The sequence below is a fragment of the Carettochelys insculpta genome, chromosome 9 (assembly GCF_033958435.1).
Source record: "Carettochelys insculpta isolate YL-2023 chromosome 9, ASM3395843v1, whole genome shotgun sequence".
NCBI classification, from domain to species: Eukaryota; Metazoa; Chordata; order Testudines; family Carettochelyidae; genus Carettochelys; species Carettochelys insculpta.
In genome coordinates, this window is record NC_134145.1 from 28,755,775 (window position 1) to 28,776,350 (window position 20,576).

At 39.2% G+C, this 20,576-nt stretch overlaps 1 protein-coding gene across 3 annotated transcripts in view; it reads left to right on the forward strand.

The window, feature by feature from the left end:
• Window positions 1-20,576, forward strand: part of PRKACB (protein kinase cAMP-activated catalytic subunit beta) — a 116,202-nt gene that overhangs the window by 38,323 nt on the left and 57,303 nt on the right. The window contains exon 1 of one of the 3 annotated variants that reach the window (XM_075002254.1): window positions 8,689-8,945. The exons of the other annotated variants lie outside the window; for them this stretch is intronic. Coding sequence (XP_074858355.1) covers window positions 8,759-8,945 — 187 coding nt within the window. The 5' untranslated portion in view covers window positions 8,689-8,758. Of the gene's footprint in view, window positions 1-8,688; window positions 8,946-20,576 lie in introns of those variants that run through there. 3 annotated transcript variants of the gene reach the window in all.

Below are 20,576 nucleotides of genomic sequence, written 5' to 3' on the forward strand. Positions count from 1 at the left end.
TTGCCCAGGAACGCAACCTGTGTGTAAGTCAGGGGTCTACTGTAATGGGTTGCAATATGCCAGATGCAGTGGGGGCTGGGAAGATGCTTGATATGGGAGTTAATTTATCAGAAGTGCTAGGTGCTGTGTGCAGGGGTGGGGACTTCCTTCTTTTGCCAGAGTAGAAGCAATTAATGATTTCTTTTTCTCCTCCATCCTACTGACCTTTGAGGAATCTGTTGCATAAGTAAGATGTAGAGCAGTTCTCAGCAGTACTTCCACAGGAGCCTGAACAGGTAGGTGGTGCCATGCTAGAGCTGAGTTGGCAGCTTTAAGAGGTGGTGAAATTCTTGTTGGGCACTAATGACATCTTCTAACAAACCGTTTGTTTTTTTTTCTGTCTTTTTAATGGGGCATTTTGCCTGCAACCCAACAACCACCAATATGTAACTGATCTTGGGATCGTGATTACTAGGTATAGAATCTAAGTCTTAAAGGACATATACTTTAAAACAGAAGTTGTTAGTAGTGCTGTGATGAGAAAACTTTTACTTCTTTTCAGGTTGTAATCTTCTGTGGGCAAAAGAAGAACCTAATTGTCTTGGATTGTTAATTTAGCAAATTATCAAGAAATAAACTGAAAGGGAAAATAAAGCACAGAACTGTTAGCTTGCTCTTTTGGTATCACAGACTGGACTCTACAGTTCAGGTTTTACTTTTTTTTTGCCATTTGCATATTCTTCTGAGCTTTTCAAAATTCTCTTGCATATTCTTTTTGGAAGCCACCAATTTAAAATTGAAATGTTAGTACTACTGGAACATGACAGCCTGTATGCTTCCCTGGCATAGATGGATTTACTAAGGAAGCCTTTTTGTTACTGACTGCTGTAATTAAACTTATGTGCAGTAGATGCCAGTAGAGATCTTCTAAATTAAAATAGAAACATGATCACCATTTCCATAACAACAGCTTCCCTCTTGGCATTACTATTTATAGAAGTACTGCAGGCCCAGTTTTACATTGTTCATCACAAGTGGGACTCTCTAACAAGGGTCAAAATCTTTGTGGAAAAGATACTTTTTAAAGTAATCGTAAGCATTATTTAATAGTAGGATTATTTATTTTGCTGCCTGCATTTTATTTGTAGGAATTTCTGTGCCACTCATCACTGCACAAGGTTTTTTTTTCTTTTTTTTAATTAAATGTTCTGTTTAAAAAAGCTATTTTAACAGAGTAAGTTTGATTACAAATCTTGATTGGAGTTGAAATTTGGTATGTTGGATGTAAGGAGAAAATATTATATATAGATAATCTTTGATAGAATTTGGTTTTATTACAATATGTAATTACTAATACTTTTACAGTATGGCAAAAGCAGCATGCCCACCTTTGGGAATTTTTTTACGTACTTAAGACGAAAAACAATTAAAATATGTAGAGTGTTAGCAGATACTGTCCGTTTTGCGCACACAAAAAACAGGCTCAGCTCTCTCAAAAGTGAAGCAGTCTTTGCAGATAATCCATATCGTCTCCAAAAAGAAACCTACCTCTCCCCTGCCAGCTCTCTCTAGTCTCTTTTGTAAATTGTCAGCTTACAAAACAGAGACAAGGTTTCACTATTTCAGATACTTTCTACTAACACTCAATTGTTCTAAGAACTGTTGTTCTCAGTTATAAGACAATGATGTTTACACTTGGCTTTATATGCTTTCCTAAAGACTTTTAAACTTCAGTGGGAAGGGATTATTATATAATATTTTTACACATGTCTTTATCATACAAGTACTTTAATATTATTATTATACAATATGTTGTATAATTAGGATATGTAATATTATGGTTTGATTAGCAAATTATAATTGTTTTAACACTTACAAAGGGACCCCCTAGCATTTTGTAATTCAAATAAGCTAAACAATTTTTCCCTTTTTAATATTTCCCCTTATTATCATGGACTCTCAGAACACTAGAACTGGAAGGAATCTCAGGAGGTCACCAGATCTAGTCCCCTGCTCTCATGGCAGGACCAACTATATTATCCTTGTTAGATATTTATCCAACTTGTTCTTAATTATCTCCAATGATGGAGATTCTACAACTTCCCTACGCAATTTATTCCACTACTTAAACACCATGACAGAAATTTTTTCCTGGTGTCCCATCTAAACCTCCCTTGCTGCAATTTAAGAATATTTTTCTCCCTCTACCTTGTAACACCTTTTAGATACTTGAAAGCTGCTATCATGTTCCCTTTCAGCCTTCTCTTTTCCAAACTAAACAAACCCAATTCTTTTACTCTTCTCTCACAAGCCATATTTTCTAGATATTTAATCATTATAGTTGCTCTTCTCTGGACCCTCTTGAGTTTGTCCACTTTTTTTCTAAAACATGGTGCCCAGAACTGGAAACAGCCAACTGAGGCCTATCTTCTGCAGAGAAGAGTGGAAGAGTAGAGTGGAAGAATTCACTCTTGTGTCTTGCTCACAACACTTCTGTTAATGTGTGGGTTGTTTTTTTGGCAACAGTCTCACACTGTTGACTAATGCTTTGCTTGTGGTTCACTATGACCCTTAGGCTGTGTCTACACTACCACCTTCTTTCGAAGGAAGGATGGTAATTAGGGTGTTGCGATTTTACTAATGAAGTGCTGCCATGCATAGGCAGCACTTTATTAAGCAAATTGCCCCCTGCGGCAACTCTGAAGTTTTAAACTTCGAAGTACCAGCACGCGTCTAGCCGTGGTACACCTGCCAGTACTTTGGAGTTGTCGTGGGGGGGAATTTGCTTAATGAAGTGCTGCCTATGCACAGCAGCACGTCATTAGTAAACTCCCAACGCCCTAATTCCCATCCTTCCATCAAAGGGAGGTGGTAGTGTAGACAAGCCCTTAGATTCCTTTCTGAGTAATCCATCCTAGGGAGTCTCTTCAAATTTTATATGTGTGAAATTGATTATTCCTCCCTAAATGAAGTACTTTATGTTTTGTCCTTATTGAATTTCATCCTATTTGCCTCAGATCATTTCTTCAATTGTCCGGATCATTTTGAATTCGGATCCTATCCTCCAAAGCACTTGCAACCCCTCCCAGCTGCGTGTTTTCTGCAAACTTGATAAGTGTACTCTCTGTGCCATCATCTAGATCAATAATGAAGATACTGGACAGAACTGGCCCCATAACTAACCTCTGTGAAAACCCCACTTGTTCCCTTCCAGTATGGCTATGAACCATTAATAGCTACTTTCTGTGAATGGTTATCCAACCAGTTACACAACCACCTGATAATACCCCTATCTGTCTTGCATTTCCCTAGTTTACTGATAAGAAGATTCATGTGATACTGTATCAAATGCCTTACAAAATTCTAAGTATACCACGTCTACCACCTCCCCTTAATCAACAAGACTTGTTATCCTATCGGAGAAAGCAGTCAGATTGGTTTGACATGATTTGTTCTTGACAAGTCCATGGTGACTGTTGCCTATCACCTTACGATCTTCCGGTTATTTAAAGAAGGATTCCTTAATTATTTTTTCCATCATTTTCCCAGTCACTGAAGTTGTTCTGTAATTTCCTGGGTTGTCCTTTTTTCCCCTTTTTATAGTTGGGCACTATATTTGCCCTTTTCCTGTCTTCTGGAATCTCTCCTGACTTCCATGACTTTTTCAGAGATGATAGCTAGAGGCTCAGATATCTCCTCAGTCAACTCCTTGAGTATTCTTTAGTGTAATTCATCAGTGTCTGGTGACTTGAAGACATCTAATTTTTCCAAGTAGTTTTTAACTTTTTTCTTTCCCTATTTTAACTTCTTTACCTATCCTCTTTTCACTAGCAATCACCATGTTAGGCATCCAGTGTCCATCCTCAAATTCTGGGTATAGGATAGGTCCACTGAGGAAAAAACACACATATCCAAGAAGTGCCTCAGAACTTTTCTTTCTTTGTGGATGAAAGCAGAAAATGATAAAAGAAATCTGAAGATTTTACCAGAAGAGAGAAACTGGGATGGATACACAATATTAGTTCTTTCTTGTAATTAAAGTAAAATATATATACAAGTAGTATAGGCAGTCATGTGTTGATTCAAAATGTTGTTTGCGTCCACCAAAATATTAAGATTCAGGAGCAGGCTAATGATGTGGAGATCAGTTAGTTAAAGCAGAACTGTAATTATTTTATAGCTCCTACTGTCTAAGATCCTAACAGTTAGTACATAACCTGGCATATCCTTTATTGCCATTGAGTGCATTTGGTTATTATAGTGGTCGTTTGGTTATTGCGGTAGTGGATAGGATATCTTTGGTTTTTTAACTGTCCTTGACTGCTGGCTGCTTTTGAAAAGTGGAGAAGCTTATATACTTGAGGTGCTTTGATAGTCACTCAAAAACTCTTCGTACTTACCAGAGGCCAGTGGAATTTGTAAGCCCTGTGCAAACAGCCTCCCCAAACATCAAACCAAAACCTTTCTCCTCCACATTTGGTACCTTTGTTTTAATCTTGTTTGGTTGAAAATTTATACAGTCTATCATGGATTATTATGTTCAAAAGTTGTCTTATATTATCAAATGGATGTAGAGTAAGGGCTCAAACTGTATCTGCCAAGATTTGATAGCTATGAATAGGGATATGTGGAGAGAAAAATAGGGGCAGACTTTTTTTTTTTTTTTAAATTGAACTGGAAGTGTGCAGTACAGGTGTTTGTGTTGGTCACAGGATATTAGATGGACAAGGTTGGTGAGGTAACATTGGTTCTGCGTACAGAGAAGTTTTCTATGGGTATATCAACCTGCCTGAACAGTTGCCTGCTTTTATAACAGGCTATATGAAAAGCACTAGCGAAGTGAGTATAAACTTAAAATTTCATACCAAGAATAGCTTGTTTTTTACAATGACTCTATTTATTATATCAGTGTTTTTCAATCTGTGAGTTTTTGCTTATTTTATGATTATATGGTAACACATACATACGCACGTCCACACACACACCTGGAAGGGACCTCAGGAGGTCATGGAGTCTAGTCCCCTGCCCTCTTGACAGAGCCAAGCGCCATCCCTTTTTTAACCTCTTTGCTCCATATCCCTAAATGGCCCACTCTAGGGCTGAGCTCACAACCCTGGGTTTAGCAGGCCAGTGATCAAACCACTGAGCTAGCCATCCCCTCCAACATGACAAAGTATCAATTTTTTTCTTTCAGTAATAGTAGTCTATGGGTATGTCTACACTAGCCAAAAACTTCGAAATGCATGCAAATGGCCATTTCGAAGTTTACTAATAAAGCGCTGAAATACATATTCAGCGCCTCATTAGCATGCAGGTGGCCGCGGCACTTCAAAGTAGCTGGGGTCCTTTCAAAAAGGAGCCCCGTCTGGACGAGCTGTGCGGCGGCGAGCCACATCAATTTCAAAGTGCTGCAGCCACCCGCATGCTAATGAGGAGCTGAATATGTATTTCAGCACTTCATTTGCATAGCCATTTGGAAGTTTTTGGCTCATGTAGACATGGCCTATGACAGTTTTGTATTTTGATGTTTGATTTTTAAGCAAATTTTTAAGTTATGAGAAGCTAGGAGTACATAAGACAAATCAGCCTTATGAAAGAGATGGGGAACCAACCATTCTACAGTAGTGCCTTGAGCCTGGGTTGGATTAGGCTTGCAGGGGGCACGGGGTGGTGGTGAGTCAGAGCTGCATGTGGGGGTTGAGCCAGAGCCATGCATGGGGTTGGTGAGCCAGAGCCATGCTCAGGGGGTTTGAACCAGGGTCGGGGGGGAGGGGTTGAGCCAGAGCCACACACGGGAGTGGCAAGCCAAAACCGTACTTGGGCAGTGAGCTGGGCTGTGGGCTGGTGGGGGTGCAGGTTGAGGGTTGAACCGGGCCCAGGGCAGTTGAGGCGGAGCTGCTGGTGAAGGGTGGTGGGCCAGAGCTGGGCACGGGGATGGAGGGGTGAGCCGGAGTTGGGCGCAGGTAGCGAGCAGGGCTAGGCGGGTGGGAGTGTTGAACTGGGATCATGTGGAGGGCGGGGACGTTGAGCCAGGGCCCTGGGGATTGGGATTTCAAGTTAAACACAACTTGAAATCAGGCATTTTAAGGGTTTACTGTATTGCCTTAGAACATGTGCTAGCTACTTGTGCTAACGAGATAAATGCAAGATGGAATCAGCTTTTTAGCACAAATAGCCTCTTTCATGAGGCTGATTTGTCTTATGTACTCCTAGCTTTTGATGACTTAAAAATCAAACGTAAAAATACAAAACTGTAATAGCATATTATTACTGAAAATAAATTTGAGCCTTTCTCATGTTACCATATCATAAAATAAGCACAAACTCAGATTGAGAAACAGTGGTATAATAAATAGAGCAATATAAACAAGTATAAATTAATATGAAATTTTAAGTTCACACTGACTTCGCTAGTGCTGTGTAAGTATGAATGTTTTTCACCAGCAGAAGTTGATCCATTAGATGTTATCTCATTCATCTTGTCTATTTGAACTAAAGAGCATTTTGAAGAGAAAATGGAAAAAAATGTTTGTTTATATCTTTAACAATCTAGATAATCCTTCCAAATAGGGATATTTGGTATACGAATTAGACATGTTGGAAAATATACTCTATTTTGAGACTTGTCTGATGGATTATCTTCTCATGCTCTCAAAAATTAATTTCTTACACTGCTTACCTCAAGTGTTCAGAAGTATGATATTAACTGAAGAAATGATGACTCAATTTTTAAAAGTAATAAATGTATATCTCCTTCGTTTTGAGTATTAGGGTTCAGATTTTTTTTCACACTTTATTCATAATCAGGAATACTGAAAACTTTTTTAAAATGAAAACTGAGAATTTCACATGGTCCTGGGAGTTGGGCTTTAAAATAAAAGATTGCATGAGAGTTGGTAACATTTCTGGTAGTCTTGTCACCTCTCTTGTGAGTCAGGGGAATATCCTTATTGTAACCATGTGCAGTTGGTCTTTTGTTGGCTGGAAGAAAATGAATTCTTGTCCCTTTTAGAGCTTCCCTCTTCAGTTGGTGGGACAGAGGGAGGATAGGAAAAGTTGACCTGGACAGCCCAGAAAAGAACAGGAGGTGGCTGCACCTGGAGTAGCAGGGTGTGATGAGAGGGGAGGAGCAAGTATTTGTGCCTTAGGAAGTTCTAGGAAATCTTTCTCTCTTTGCACTAGAGCTGTGTAGCACCTGATCTCCCACCAATGGGAAAAGATCTTCCTCACACTCTGCCCAGGGTCACCTTGTTCTTAAGTGCTTGGAAGGATTTTTTTCTCTCAATGCCCACTAGGCCTGGGTGGGTGGTTTGTTTTGAGGGAGGGGAGTATTTGTTTATCCCACAGTAGATCAGGGCCCAGTAGGCTAGGCTAGTTTGGGTCAAAATGTTGCAATTTAGTAACTAAAAAATGTGGCAGATGTTCAGTGCAGGTAAGTATTACAGAAGGGACCAGAGAGGAGCCAATCTGCCCACCCTGTGCCTTCTCTGTCTCCCTGAACTCTTTTAGAAGGGAATTTGTTGGGGGTCACAGCAACAGGTTGGTTGGGGTCAGGTGGGGGAAGGAGGAAGAGGACTGACAGAAGCCCTCCTAAAGAGGTGGGCAGGATTAAGAAAAGAACTAGGACCAGCACTATTATTGCTAGGTATTCACAGATATATTAAGTGTTTAAAATTGCAGGCTAATTAAGTATTTTTCAGTGTCTTGTTTTTTTCTTCTGGGATGGTAGGAAATGTATATATTTCTTTACCAATGGCTGGGATCTGCTACCTGTACCCTCAGTGGGTAATACCTATTTTGGTAAGTGACCCCCTGACTTTTTGATAGACACTTGAGATAAGGGAAAACTCAGTGGCCACCTATTTCTCTTTCAGAAGGGGAATGCAAATGAGTGAGATCAAAAATTCGAATGAAGTGTGGATTTACATATCTTATACCTCATTTGCGTATTCTCACACAGTTGTGTTTCCAGAAGAGACTTTTCCAGAAGCAAAAAACAGCCATGTAGATGAGGTTCCTTTTGGGGGAAAAACCCTAATTTTCTAAAGAACCCTTGTTTCTCACTTGTATTCCATTCTGGAAGGGGAAGGCTGTTTAGAGGCAGCCAGTATGAGTAAGGTTGTCAGAATCTGACTTTTTGTTCTTTTGTAGACAAGAAACTGTTCTTTATCTTTCTCTGTTCTGGCTTTCTAAATGTAAAAGGAAAAAAGTGGTAGTTTTTGTTCACTTTTGTTTAGTATAAAATACCCTTTGTTTTAACAAGTTAACCCCATGTAGAAAATGTAGGGATGCCATAATTTAGTTAACTAGCTATAATGTTATAATGTGATTACAGTAGTACTAAAACAATCTTCAGAGAAGGACATGTAGAACTAGTCATTAGACTTTTTCCCCTGTAACTTGTTTGGTTGATATATGTTTATAGTAACTATATTTAAATGTTATGTTGTTTCTGATATTTTTCCTTCACTTAATATCACATACAGTTGTGTATTTTCATTATCATATGTTTTAAATGAAAAAGCTGTTAAACTCAAGAGTTTAAGGGAAATATTACAGCTTCGTTAATCACCACCTTTAGCTGGTAACAAAAGAGTTTTGCTAAGAAAAGCACCCTAATGCGCTGTTTTATATTAACAGGAAGCAGAGCAGCAGTTGTGGTTAGAAAACACTGCATTCAGGAAGTTTGACACATGCATAGCTCTTAGCTTCTGTTTAAATTGTTCAGCTTCTTTTTAGCTTGTTTGATTTTCTAAAAGTAAATTATCGATGTATATAAATGGCAGCACAACGGGACCTACCTTGTAACCAGTGCACAGGGACGTCCACAGCTTTGCAGAGACTTGAGGGGTTTGCTAACCGACTGTTTCATAGGCACTCTAAGGGTGCTTTACAAGAACAGAAAGTGGCTCTGGAAAATGAGGGCCATCATTTCTCTGAGCTTGCTGCCCTGTGGGACAGATCAAGTAAGTGTTCTGCTGATAAGATGCAGTTCATATGCTAATTAAAATATTTTTATGTAGTAAATAGACAAACCGTTGTATGTTCTATCAGCCGTTTTGTAATATAACACATGAAGTATTGGTTTAAAGAAAACTATTGCAACATGCAGGTGGAAATATACTCTTTCTAAAGGACTTGGTGTCTGGTAACAGAGTTTTTCATTTGAGAGTTTCCTGTTTGTTAGACAAATGTTAATTAATTTCTGTGAACTTTTTCCCCTAGTATTTCACATCTAAATTAGTTAGTTTTAACAATAATAGATGGCTTACTTGCTTTAAATTGTTGGTTTTCTTTGCCTTGAGCTTCGGAAGGGTAGCTATTATGTTAAGCTGACTAGGTCCTTAATTACATGGCTTTTTTAAATATAGTGTCATTTATTTTAATGGTTATTTCAAAATCCATGTTATGGTAACTGTTTTAACACTAAAAATATAGCATAAATTCATGGTTTACTTTTGCAGGATAAGTCAATATACTAACTTTAATTTATAACACTACTTATCAATTATGTTGATTTCATAATAATCTTAATTTTTGGTGAAGACAGCAAATTTATTTTTATTGTATAAAATGTGTGAACAGAAAGATTGTCTCAGGCAGCCGGACGTATCCTCTCCCCCAACATTATTTTATAAATGACACAAGATATGCAAAGTTCATAATTCTGGGCAAACAGTAGCAAAGTTAATGAGATCAAACATGTCGTCACTGTTTTGTACATCCTCTACTTTAACACAAATTAACAATTTGTATCCATATCTTCTGTAATCATGTTTCTGGGTGGGTGGAATTGGAAGGTGGCAAGTACACTATAATCCAAGTAAATAATCACAGTGTCCCCATTTCCTATTTTTAGAGCAACGTATATGGTAAATAATGTTTTGTCTTATTATTTATATACCTTACATTTGGTTTTAAATGTAACCTGTATCGTGTAATATGTGAATTTGGATTCAGCAATGAGTTGGAACACCACCAGCAATTTTTACTATTTAAAGTAATAGATCCTTTGAAAATGTTCCTGTGGGGTAGTAATGTATTGTCATGTGAAAAAAGCCAGGTTAACACAATTCACATTGTTAATTGTGAATTTGAATTTCTGAAAGTCCATGATTAGGAATGGCTGTAACCTCAAAAAATGGAAAGCGGAGGTGGAGGGGAATAAACTAGTTTTGTGGGGAGGCAGGATTGGAGTTGTTAGAGTGAGGAAAAGTAGCTGAAATAGGTAATGCCCACCTTTATTGGTAAAAGGCAAAAATGGGGGGGCATAAACTCAGGGTTTTTTCTTTAAAGGTTTCTTCTTTGTATAGTAAACCCTTGATTTTATGGACCCTGATTTAGCAGTCTTCAGGAACAAGAGATGTCTATCCCATTGTTCCCAAAGTCCACTGGGGTCCGTAAAATCATTTCCACTCCCCCACCAAAAAAGTTAAGAGACTTACTGCTGCTGCTGCAGCAGCCTGGAGGAGCCACCACCTCCTCTGCTGGAGCCGCCATACGCTCCTCCCGCTAGTGGTGGGGCATATACACAGGCAGACTGGCTCTCATTGTATGTGTGGTGGCACAGGTGGCGGCTCTTCCAGGCCATGTATTGGCTCCTGCAGGCTTCATGCAATGAGGCCCCAAACACATGCAGCTCCTCCAGTGGTGGCAGCTCTGGTGAGTGGTAGAGGGTTTTTTTGAGTGCAGGAAATGGGTCTGAGGGAGCCTGGCCAAAGTGGGTGAACAATAAACACATGCATTTAATGGACTTTCAGGAATAGCGGACTCCCCTCCCCACCATTAGTCCGTTAAATCGAGGATTATCTGCAGTGTGGCATTCCTGTGCACATGCAGAGCATGTGATTCTACAGGCATTGAGGTAAACCCTGTCTGTGCAGCTCTCTCAGACCCATGCTGCTGTTGACCAAGAGAGGCAGAATGTAGGCATTAGACTGTCATATTGATGGCCCTTTATTACATTCTCTGTCTCTCTCTCTCTCTCTCTCTCTCTCTGAGATCCCCATGTTTTGGGAGGGCCAAATATCTTATACGTTGAGATGAATAGACAGCTTTGCCATTAAGGCACAAGAATCAGAATTAGGAGATAGGCGTTCCATTCTTGGCTATGCTGTAAGCTTCCTGTGGGAACCTCAGCAAGTCACTCTGTGCTTTGGCATCTCCCTTTCTGAAATGAGGCTACTACTTCCTTACAGCCCTAGTAGTTCCCTTTTCTCTGTAGTGAGGTTTAATTTATTTATGCATGTGACACACTCAGATATTCTAAATAATTAATACAAAATCTCTCATGTAGAGTGAAGAATGAGTTTTGAGGGAGGAAAACACTAAGTAGAAACTTCCAAACCCAACAAACCATTGAGTCTTGATCCCCAAACATGTCTGCCTGTACCACTCTGTAATACCAAACATGTTTCTGCACAAGAGGGAGAGAATACATTTAATCAGGCACTATTTTAAAGTTCTGATAAACTACTTAAATGTTGAGAAGGCTACTTGACAAATACTGTACCAGTGTCATTCATTTAATAAAATGAAAAAATGGCATGGACCTGCTAATGACTTCTCAAGCTGTGACCTGTTTGCATACAAGCCGGTCTTTCTGTCTAATTTAAGGCAAGCTTGATTGTATGACATGTTTGAAGAGGAAATAGAATGTCATGTCTGTTGATGATAAACATAATGAGCGAGAGCTGCTTCTTAAAGTGCTATTTTAAGCAAAAGCTATGTATGTTGATTGCAACATTTTTCTATCAGCAATGTTTGTGAACTGCTGGCTGAGTGGTCATGGATAGGTGTGTCATTTTAAGTTCAAATTTGCAGGTATTAACTATAAGTCTTTGCACTCAGTTTAAATCTGTAGAACGAGAATAATGCCTTGCCACGCACGTTTTGTGCCTATACACTAAATTTAGGACTCTTAATTCACTACTGTTGTGGCTCTCAGGTTGATAGGAAAAGCAAGTGCTGTGATGTAGAAAGAGAGCCTGTCTGTCCCAAGAGGCTAATTGTCTTGCTTTTCTCTTGAGAAAGTAACATTAAACATATTTGACTCTGTGCTTTCACTGAGTACAACAGTAAGTAGAAAAAGATTAGTCTTGATCATATCTGGATTCATAATAGCTTTCCTTCATGTTGTAGAATAATGTAGCATAAAATTGGTTTATTGATGAGCTATTATCTAAATAAGCAGCACACTGTATTTTCTTTGATAAGGGATTTTAAAATGTTCATAAATGTCCTTCTACCTATGTCTATGCAGTTGTTGTGTTCTTATTAACTGTTTAGGTGACACCATATGATGCTCAATCTGGTAAATTGTTCGTGAACTCTTCCACGCAAATATACTCTGATTCTAAAAAGAAACAAGAGCAAGAGGGCTCTTATAAATATATAAAAACTGAGATGGCATTGATTTAAAAGTGCATTTTGTTAATAGGACACCCTCTACAATAAAGGAATGTCCTGAACGTTCTGCTTCTCTCTTGTACTTATTTTGCAAAACACTTTCTGATGCAACTACTTACGTACAGAGGAAGTTGCTTCTTGGTGGGTTTTTTTGTGCCATTAGCTATCTAGAATTGTGGTTTAGTAGTATGAGCAGGGGAATGGGGTATATGTTCTGAACTTTGGGTTGTCTTCCTGTCTCTGTGACTCAGTGTTTGACCTTGGTCAAATCATTTGTCCTCTGTTTCAGTTTTTCAATCTGCAAAATGGATAAAGTGTTTCTAAAAGAGTCTCTTGATGAGATGATTTTATGTCCCATTTAGATTCTTTTGATAGGAAGTTTGATTCTTCTTACTGCTCAGCTTTGATTTTACGGAAAAAATTGAGAGTGCACATATGATTGAATAGCTCATACTGGTCATTGTCCAATCTTTATAAAACCATCAGAACCAAATTAATATGACTTTAGCTTTCAGAATTACGTATTTCAGTTTCAGGGAAAGTAAACATGATCAGTTCAGTATCTACTCTGGTCATTTTAATGTGGAGAGAAGAGTGGTTAGGAGATGTTCTCAAGCTGTAAATAGGAATCTCCAAATCACCTATCTCCATTACTCACACCAACCTTCCATTTTCCCATAATTATGAAAAGTGAGATAACATTAGTAATCTGGTTAATACAGTTTATTAGAAGGGTCACTAATATTCCGTCTTTTTTAATATATGTATTGGGATTCTCGTTGAAGTGTGGGGTATAGAGGTGATTAATACAGGAGAAAATTTTAATTTGGGACTCTGATTCATCATGGTACCAGATATGTTTAAAAAGAAGTTATATGTATTAGTATGGAATATCCTGTAAGCCTTTGAGAAAACACATTAGAGCTTCAGTGGAATAAATGTTAACTGTGTGGGTAGAAATGTTAAATCTAAAATATTGAGGTGTATATTTTGTGGATGAATTAAAGCTTTAGAGTAACTATTGGTTGGGTAGAACTCAACAGATAATTCTGGTCTAATGTTGCCATGGAAACAACCAGTGCTTGGTAGAATTGAGAGCATCTTAAAACATCCTGGGTTTTGAATGCTTTTTTCCCCTGCCATTTTCAGTTGCTTTAGACATGTAGAGATAATGCTGGTTAGAAAACAAGCAGTTTAATGAGCAAAATTAAGCTGCAACAGTGACATCCTGAGTATCGATCTGATGTTCACTACTGGTGTTTAGTATTTGACAGTAAGTTCACATCTCCAGGAGTTCTTAATGAAGACAAGATTTTTGCATTTCGGGGTGCTATCTACTACAATTCTAGAGAGAGGGAGGGAGGGAGGGAGTGTGTGTGTGTGTGTGTGTGTGTGTGTGTGTTTTTTTTACAGGATCAGTGCTTGTATCCCTAGAGATAGTATAACTTCCTCAAATGTTGGATTAATATTATGAGCAATATGTTTCTGAAAGCTAGCTTTTCAACATGAATGGTAAGTCTTTTTATTGCCTATGACACTACACTCTGTTTTTTTTTTTATATATATATAGATAGATAATACTGTCTTCACAATATGAAAAAATCTACCCTGTTCCTCATATTTCCTTCATGTTCAGCAGTAAATAAATTAATAGATTAAGCTTTTTTTCAGAATTGAATCAGTGTGAGTAATAAAAATTAAAAATGTGTAAAGTCTTATACTTTGTATCAAATATCAGGCTGTATCTTTTTTGCTTTTCATAACAGATATATTTTTAATTTTAACATTGCTAAGAGTTTAGTATTAGAAACAATCTCACTCCAAATCAGTAAATGGAAGAAATAAAATTTCAGATGATGAATCTGGAATGTCATCCAGAATTAAATCACTCTGTTTAAATTTTGGAATTACTGTTTATATAGTTCTTTTTGTTCTATTAACCTTTTATGTAAATGTAGGCAAAACAGTACTTCAAACTGGAGAACTTTCTGAAATTTCTGTAATTATAATTTGCAAATTCTGGATATTTTAGTGTTCTAGTATTGCATTCGATGAACAGATTTGTTCTGCTCTAGCTTTTATTCTGTCTAAATGGTGAGACAGCAGGATTGTTGAGGTCATTCCTGGAAGGAAGGAGAATTTCACTTAAATGAAGGTATCGGTCACTTAGAATTACAACAGATCCAATAAATTAATTAGGCATATATTTGTTTACCAAAAACCTGGTTATTTTTAATATTGATAATTATCCTTTATATGAATGTAAATTGAGTTAAAGATTTGTGAAGCAATGTGTAACATTTTGGTGTATCAATCGAAGATGAATCAAAATATATAAACCAAAAATACCATTTATTTTCTCAAATAATTTGTTTTGAAAGTTGTTTACAAAATGGAAAAATTTTAAATCTATTTGGTTTTGGGCTTTTTAAAAAATAAGGAATTTTGTTTACTCCAGAAATTAAGATTAGAGTAGAACCTCAGAGTTTTGAACACCTTGGAAATGGAGGTTGTTTATAAATCTGAAATGTTCATAATGGCAAACAAAACTTTATGCTTATTCTTCCAAAAGTTTACAACTGAACAACCACTTAATACAGCTTTGAAACTTTACTATTCAGAAAAAAAGTATTGTGTTTTCTTTGGAGTTTTTTTGGTCTCCTGTTGTCTGACTGCGTATTTCTGGTTCTAATTCAGAGTACTGTAACTGGTGTTCCCTGTACACTGAACACTTGGGCAGCCCCCCAGGAGAGACTCAAAAGCCACCTCGGTGCACATTAATACATGCCTCCATGAACATACCAAAATTTATTACTCAAATGGATGATAAAAATTAGAGGAAAACACTGACTGTTACTCTGAGACCATAGGTACAGATCTCCTTCACTGTGACCTTGGTCCCTAGCATTTCTTGTTCAACTGGTACTGGCAAACATCCAACCATCGGTCACCCTCAAGTGTTCATTATCATCCTGGAGGGGCTGTTTGGGGTCTTGTTACTCCTGTCTGTGAACCACTAGGGTCCGCGAACAAATGCAGGCATCAGCAGCCCCACCCTGGTCACTGGGGGTTGGGAGAGATAGGGAAGGACAGTGATTGGGATCAGCCCATGACTTGAGCCTCTCACCAAGAAGAGACAGCTGTCCATTGATGCAGGTATCCAGGTTGGCACTAGTCTTGGTGCTGGTGCAGCAGGAACAGTGCCTCCTCCCCCCCCCCCCCCCCCCCGCCCCGCGCCGCCCCCCCCCCCCCCCCCGCACACCACTGGCAGGATTGAAACTGTGTGGGGAGGAGTGAAGTTTGCTAGCAATGCCAGTTGAGTGTCCCCAACTTTCTCTGGCCACATTAGACAAGCCAGCTTTGCCACCAAACCCCAGAACTTATGGAATCCTCCCCCAAAAAAGGAAATAACACCCTCTCACAGTTGATGCTGTCATCATTGTCCCTGGACAAGATAGTGGTCAGACCTTCTCACTCCAGAAGTCCCCCAGACAATTTTAAGGAACACGTAGCCCTCCTTATATGGTTGATGGAGAATCTGAGCTTGCAGATCAAAGAGGTTGCTGAAGAGGCAGATGAGATCTTCATTGACATCTTGGATACCACCTTGTTAAAGATTGCATGGTCCATCCACCCAAGGATGCTCAAAGCAGTGAAGTCCTTGTGGCAAACCCTCAAATGTATTCTCCCACTACATCCAGAAAAGTAAAAAAGATATACTGTGGTCCTGCAAAAGACTTTGAGTATCTGTATTCTAATCTCCCCCAGTATCTTTTGGTATGTCTGTGGTGAATAAAGGGGATAGATAGGACCACCCAAGCAGAATGTCCAAAAGTAAAGAGGCCAAGAGACTCAACTTATTTGGAAAAAAAAGTTTATTTGATGGCCAGCTTACAGTTCCAGGTGTCTATCCCTCTGGCCCTGATGGGACATTATAACTTTAACCTGTAAGACTCTCACAGGATCATGCCCACAAGTCCACCACTTTGCTGAACAAAAGCACATCGGTGGCCCACTGGGTCCTCCAGATGGCTTTGGATGCAACATATTCTGGTACCAGGGTGGTTTCATCAGCGGTTGCCATGCATTGCAGCTCCTCGTTGCAGGCTTCTGGATTGTCTCAGGAGATACAGTACAGGACCATCCAGTAGAACATTCGGGGCTTTTTTTTGGAGCTGACTCTAGGCTCCATGGGCTTAAAGCCCCCCCAGCCACCCTCCATTCCCTGGGTCTGCACACCCTGCAGCAGTCCAGGGAGCTGTTTTGCCCTCTACCTCCTCTGACTCAGTCTAGATCCTCAGGGGCTCCAATGTCTGGCTCTTACAGGAGGAAGGACAAGGGCAAAAGGGGCCTAAGAAATGCTACCCATAGTCCTCCCAGCTGTCTGCTCAACCTGACCTTCCAAGAAGTCAGGGAGATCAGAAGCAGTCATCGTGAGGTGCACTTGAGGATAGTGTCCAGCCAGTATACAGGATCCAGCCCTCCCTTTCCAGTCAGCCTGATCATGTGTCATTTTGGACCACTGAGTGTTAGACATGGTTTCTTCCAGCTGCACCCTGCAGTTTTCAGCTGACAAACTCTCCTGCATCCTCTCCTATACCCTGTCCCTCTTCAATGACACCTCTTACGAGCAACTCCTCATTCAAGAGGCCAAAACTTGCTGGGGGAGGAGGGGCAGTGGACAAATGCTGAGCAGGCAAACTGGGTCAGACCAGTGGTCCATCTAGCCTAAATTCCAGTGTCTGATGCTTCCTATGAGGCCAATGCCAGATGCTTCAGAGGAAATAAACAGGTAAATATTGGAGTTTCCCATACCCAGTTGTTCAGTGCCAGCTTTTGGCACTCATACAGTATAGATGTTTAGGATGTGAAAATGGGGAAAGTACCGTATTTTTCACAATATTCTAAAACTTTTACATTTTTATTTTGTATATTTAAAATTCAATGATCCATTGCAAAAGATATTAAAGTGGCATTAGCTTTAAAAAACTTCTCCTTTAGCTCTATAGGTTAGGAAAGTATGTTTAGGTGTCTTGACACTCAACATTTCTTTCTAGACCTTGGTACAAAAATTTTCATTAGGATAGTTTAGATTTTAGGGTTCTCTCTCTGTCTCTCTGTCTCTCTCTCTCACTCTGAAATTTCTACCTCATTACAGTCACTCTGCATGTCAAAGCAAAAGCCTTATATTCAGGATGCTTAGTCTGTGGAGTAAGTTTGTCACAATTCAACTTTCATGTAGTCTTCATAAAAAGACTTGTCAAAATACAAGTGAAAACATTGCAAGAGAAAAGTTTCCTTTAAATTGACTAATGTAACTGATTCAGTAGTTCTTGCCAACAAAGTTTTGTGTCTGTGAAGCTGGAGTTAGTTTTTCAATTTTGATTTTCAAGGTATCTGTTTTCCAAAGATACGTGGCTGTTTTTAAATAGAATTGAAAAACTAAAAAACTTTATTATTCTTCAGCCTCGTGTTTTAAAGGGCCCTTATCTAATGATGTTTCTATTACTGGTAGTGTCTAGGACAGGGGTCAGCAACCCCAGCACAAGTGCTAAAAGTGGCATGTGAGCATTTTCATTGGCAAATGAGGCAGGAGCTCAACTCAGCCCTGGCCGTCCACCCCCATACAACTGGGAACTTGCTCAAAGCTATGCTGACTACCACTTAAACTCTAAATCTCTGCATCTTTATTTGTTAATGAAACTGTTGTAAGTAGGACTATTAGTGTCTTTAAAAAGTATCACCAGCACTTGAACCGTACATAAAAATCAAAAGGTCAAATTTCGGTACTCTGCTTCAGAAAGGTTGCTCACCCCCATCTAAGAGCTCTAGTCCTGGATAAGAAACTTTTGTGCTAAAAATTGTGCAAACACATAGTAAAAAGGTAGTTCTTGTTCCAAAAAGCTTAAAATCCTGCCTATAAAACAAGGCACAACAAATGGACATAAACTAAGCTGCACCAAAGCAACTATAGTTCTTTAGTAACAGAGAGAAAGCCGTGCTAGTCTATATACTATCAAAACAAAATAAGCAGTCAAGTAGCACTTTAAAGACTAACAAAATAGTTTATTAGGTGAGCTTTCGTGGAACGGACCTGAAGAAGAAGACCTGGTCTGAAGAAGTGGGTCTGTCCCACGAAAGCTTACCTAATAAATTATTTTGTTAGTCTTTAAAGTGCTACTTGATGGTAGTTCTGTAGTATGCCTAGTGAAGATGCTGTATGCTGATGTGTGATAGAGGCCATCACTGTAGTTTTCTGCCTATAATTATTTAGATTCTTTAGAGAAGTCTTCTACATTAGACACCATCTGATATCCCTTTGAGTCCTCAGCAAATAATTTGGCTCCTTAAGGAGTGGTTAACTCAGTTCTTCTTAATTTTTCACTTGCAGAATAATTTTTGTCGCAGCAATCATTTCTAGCACGATAGCATGTGTGCTTGCAGTTCTTTTCTTTCAACCCATGCCTTTCCCTTATCAGGACAATCTCCTACTTTGGCTCTATCCTGTTTCTCTCTCTCTAAAGTAGCTGCTCTATTATCAATACAATATAATAGCCTTACCTAGTTTCTGCCTATCCCTTTCCCACAGAAGACAAAGACAAATTGTGGAGTGTACTTTCTGTGTGTAGAGATGTGAGAATTTGTTTGTTTATATGACTTCCTGCTTCAGGAAGTCAGCCTGTGCTATTTAAGGGCCATAAATGGACCGCTAATACTTCTCAATTTGTTACCCTAGGCAACCATTTCCTGTAAAGATTAAAAGTAAACTCCACAAGGGACATTTCAGCATTCAGGTGCTAAAACCCTACATAGAGATGCAGCAGTACTGTGCTGATTTACTCTGGTGGCCAGACCAGAGCTGACCTACTAGTTTGAACTCAGATGTAAGAACGAGAAGTCTTGTGGCACCTTATAGACTAATAGATCTTCGTCAGATGCATGTGATGAAGTGGGTCTTTACCCACAAAAGTTTATGCTCTAAAAAGTTTGTTAGTCTGTAAGGTTCCCCAGGACGTGTCGCTTTTGCAGATACAGACTAACACGGCTACCCCTCTGATACTTGTCAGATGTAAGAATTTGCTTTCATCTGAAGCAGAGATGCGGTTGAGAGACGAGGGTTTTGCAGGAAGCAACTCTAGAAACAAGTTCAGAACAAAGCTGTGACTGAAATTTTTCTCTGTTTGTTAAAAGTAAAATCACAGTGACGGCATACATTTGGATTATATATAGCGTACTGTACAAAACAAAGCATCCTGTAGCACTTTAAAATCTAACAGTATCATTTATTAAGTGATGAGCTTTCATGAGACAGACCCATTTCTTCAGATCTGGAAAATCCTGATGCTATATGCTGTGTTAGAGGTGGGATAAAAATGTCATCAGCTTGCAGAAGGTTAATCAGTAAGGCTGTCTCTACATTAGACATAGAAATCAACCGCTGATACGGAATTTTAGCTGACCACATGGTGAAAAGTTGACGGGAGCATTTCACCCTTTCAACCCTCCTTATGCCTTGCCTCTCACAAGGAGTGCAGGGTCAACGTTGACCGCTGAGAGCATCATTTCTCACAGGTGCAAAATGAAACTCTGCAAGATCAAACCTGAGCAGATTGCAGCTACTGTAGTGTGGCTGTTGCCTGAGTGATCTAAAAGTTCAGCCACCTGTAGGTCTTCACACGCATTCTTTAGGGCAGGTGTAGGACAAAAATTTTTGCAGAAGGACCACTCTATGAATTTTGGTACTGGTTGCAGGATGGCTTTGAGCCTCCCTGAAGGGGTAGAGTCTTGGGCAGAAGGGGTGGGACTGGGGGCTACAGAGAGAAAGAGAGAGAAACAAAAACATTTTGTGTGTGTGAGACAGACTGACGCAGATGGAGTGTGATAGGTGACTGTGTATGACACAGACTAGATATGTGTGACAGTGACACTGTAGATGTGCTCTGGTGGCTGCTGAGTAAGGCTATGTCTACACTGAGAATAAAGTTCATTTTAAGGGAGTTAGGTCGATGTTATAATGTACCTGTCCTCACTACGCCTATCATTAGGTTGATTTTAAGGGGTCCTAAAGTCGTCTTTTCTACTCCAGCTTTTGTCTGAGGCGTAACACCAAATTTGAATTTACAAGGTTGACTTAATGCTAATGTAGACACAGTGTTGTTTAATTTGATGTTATTGACCTCCACAAGTAT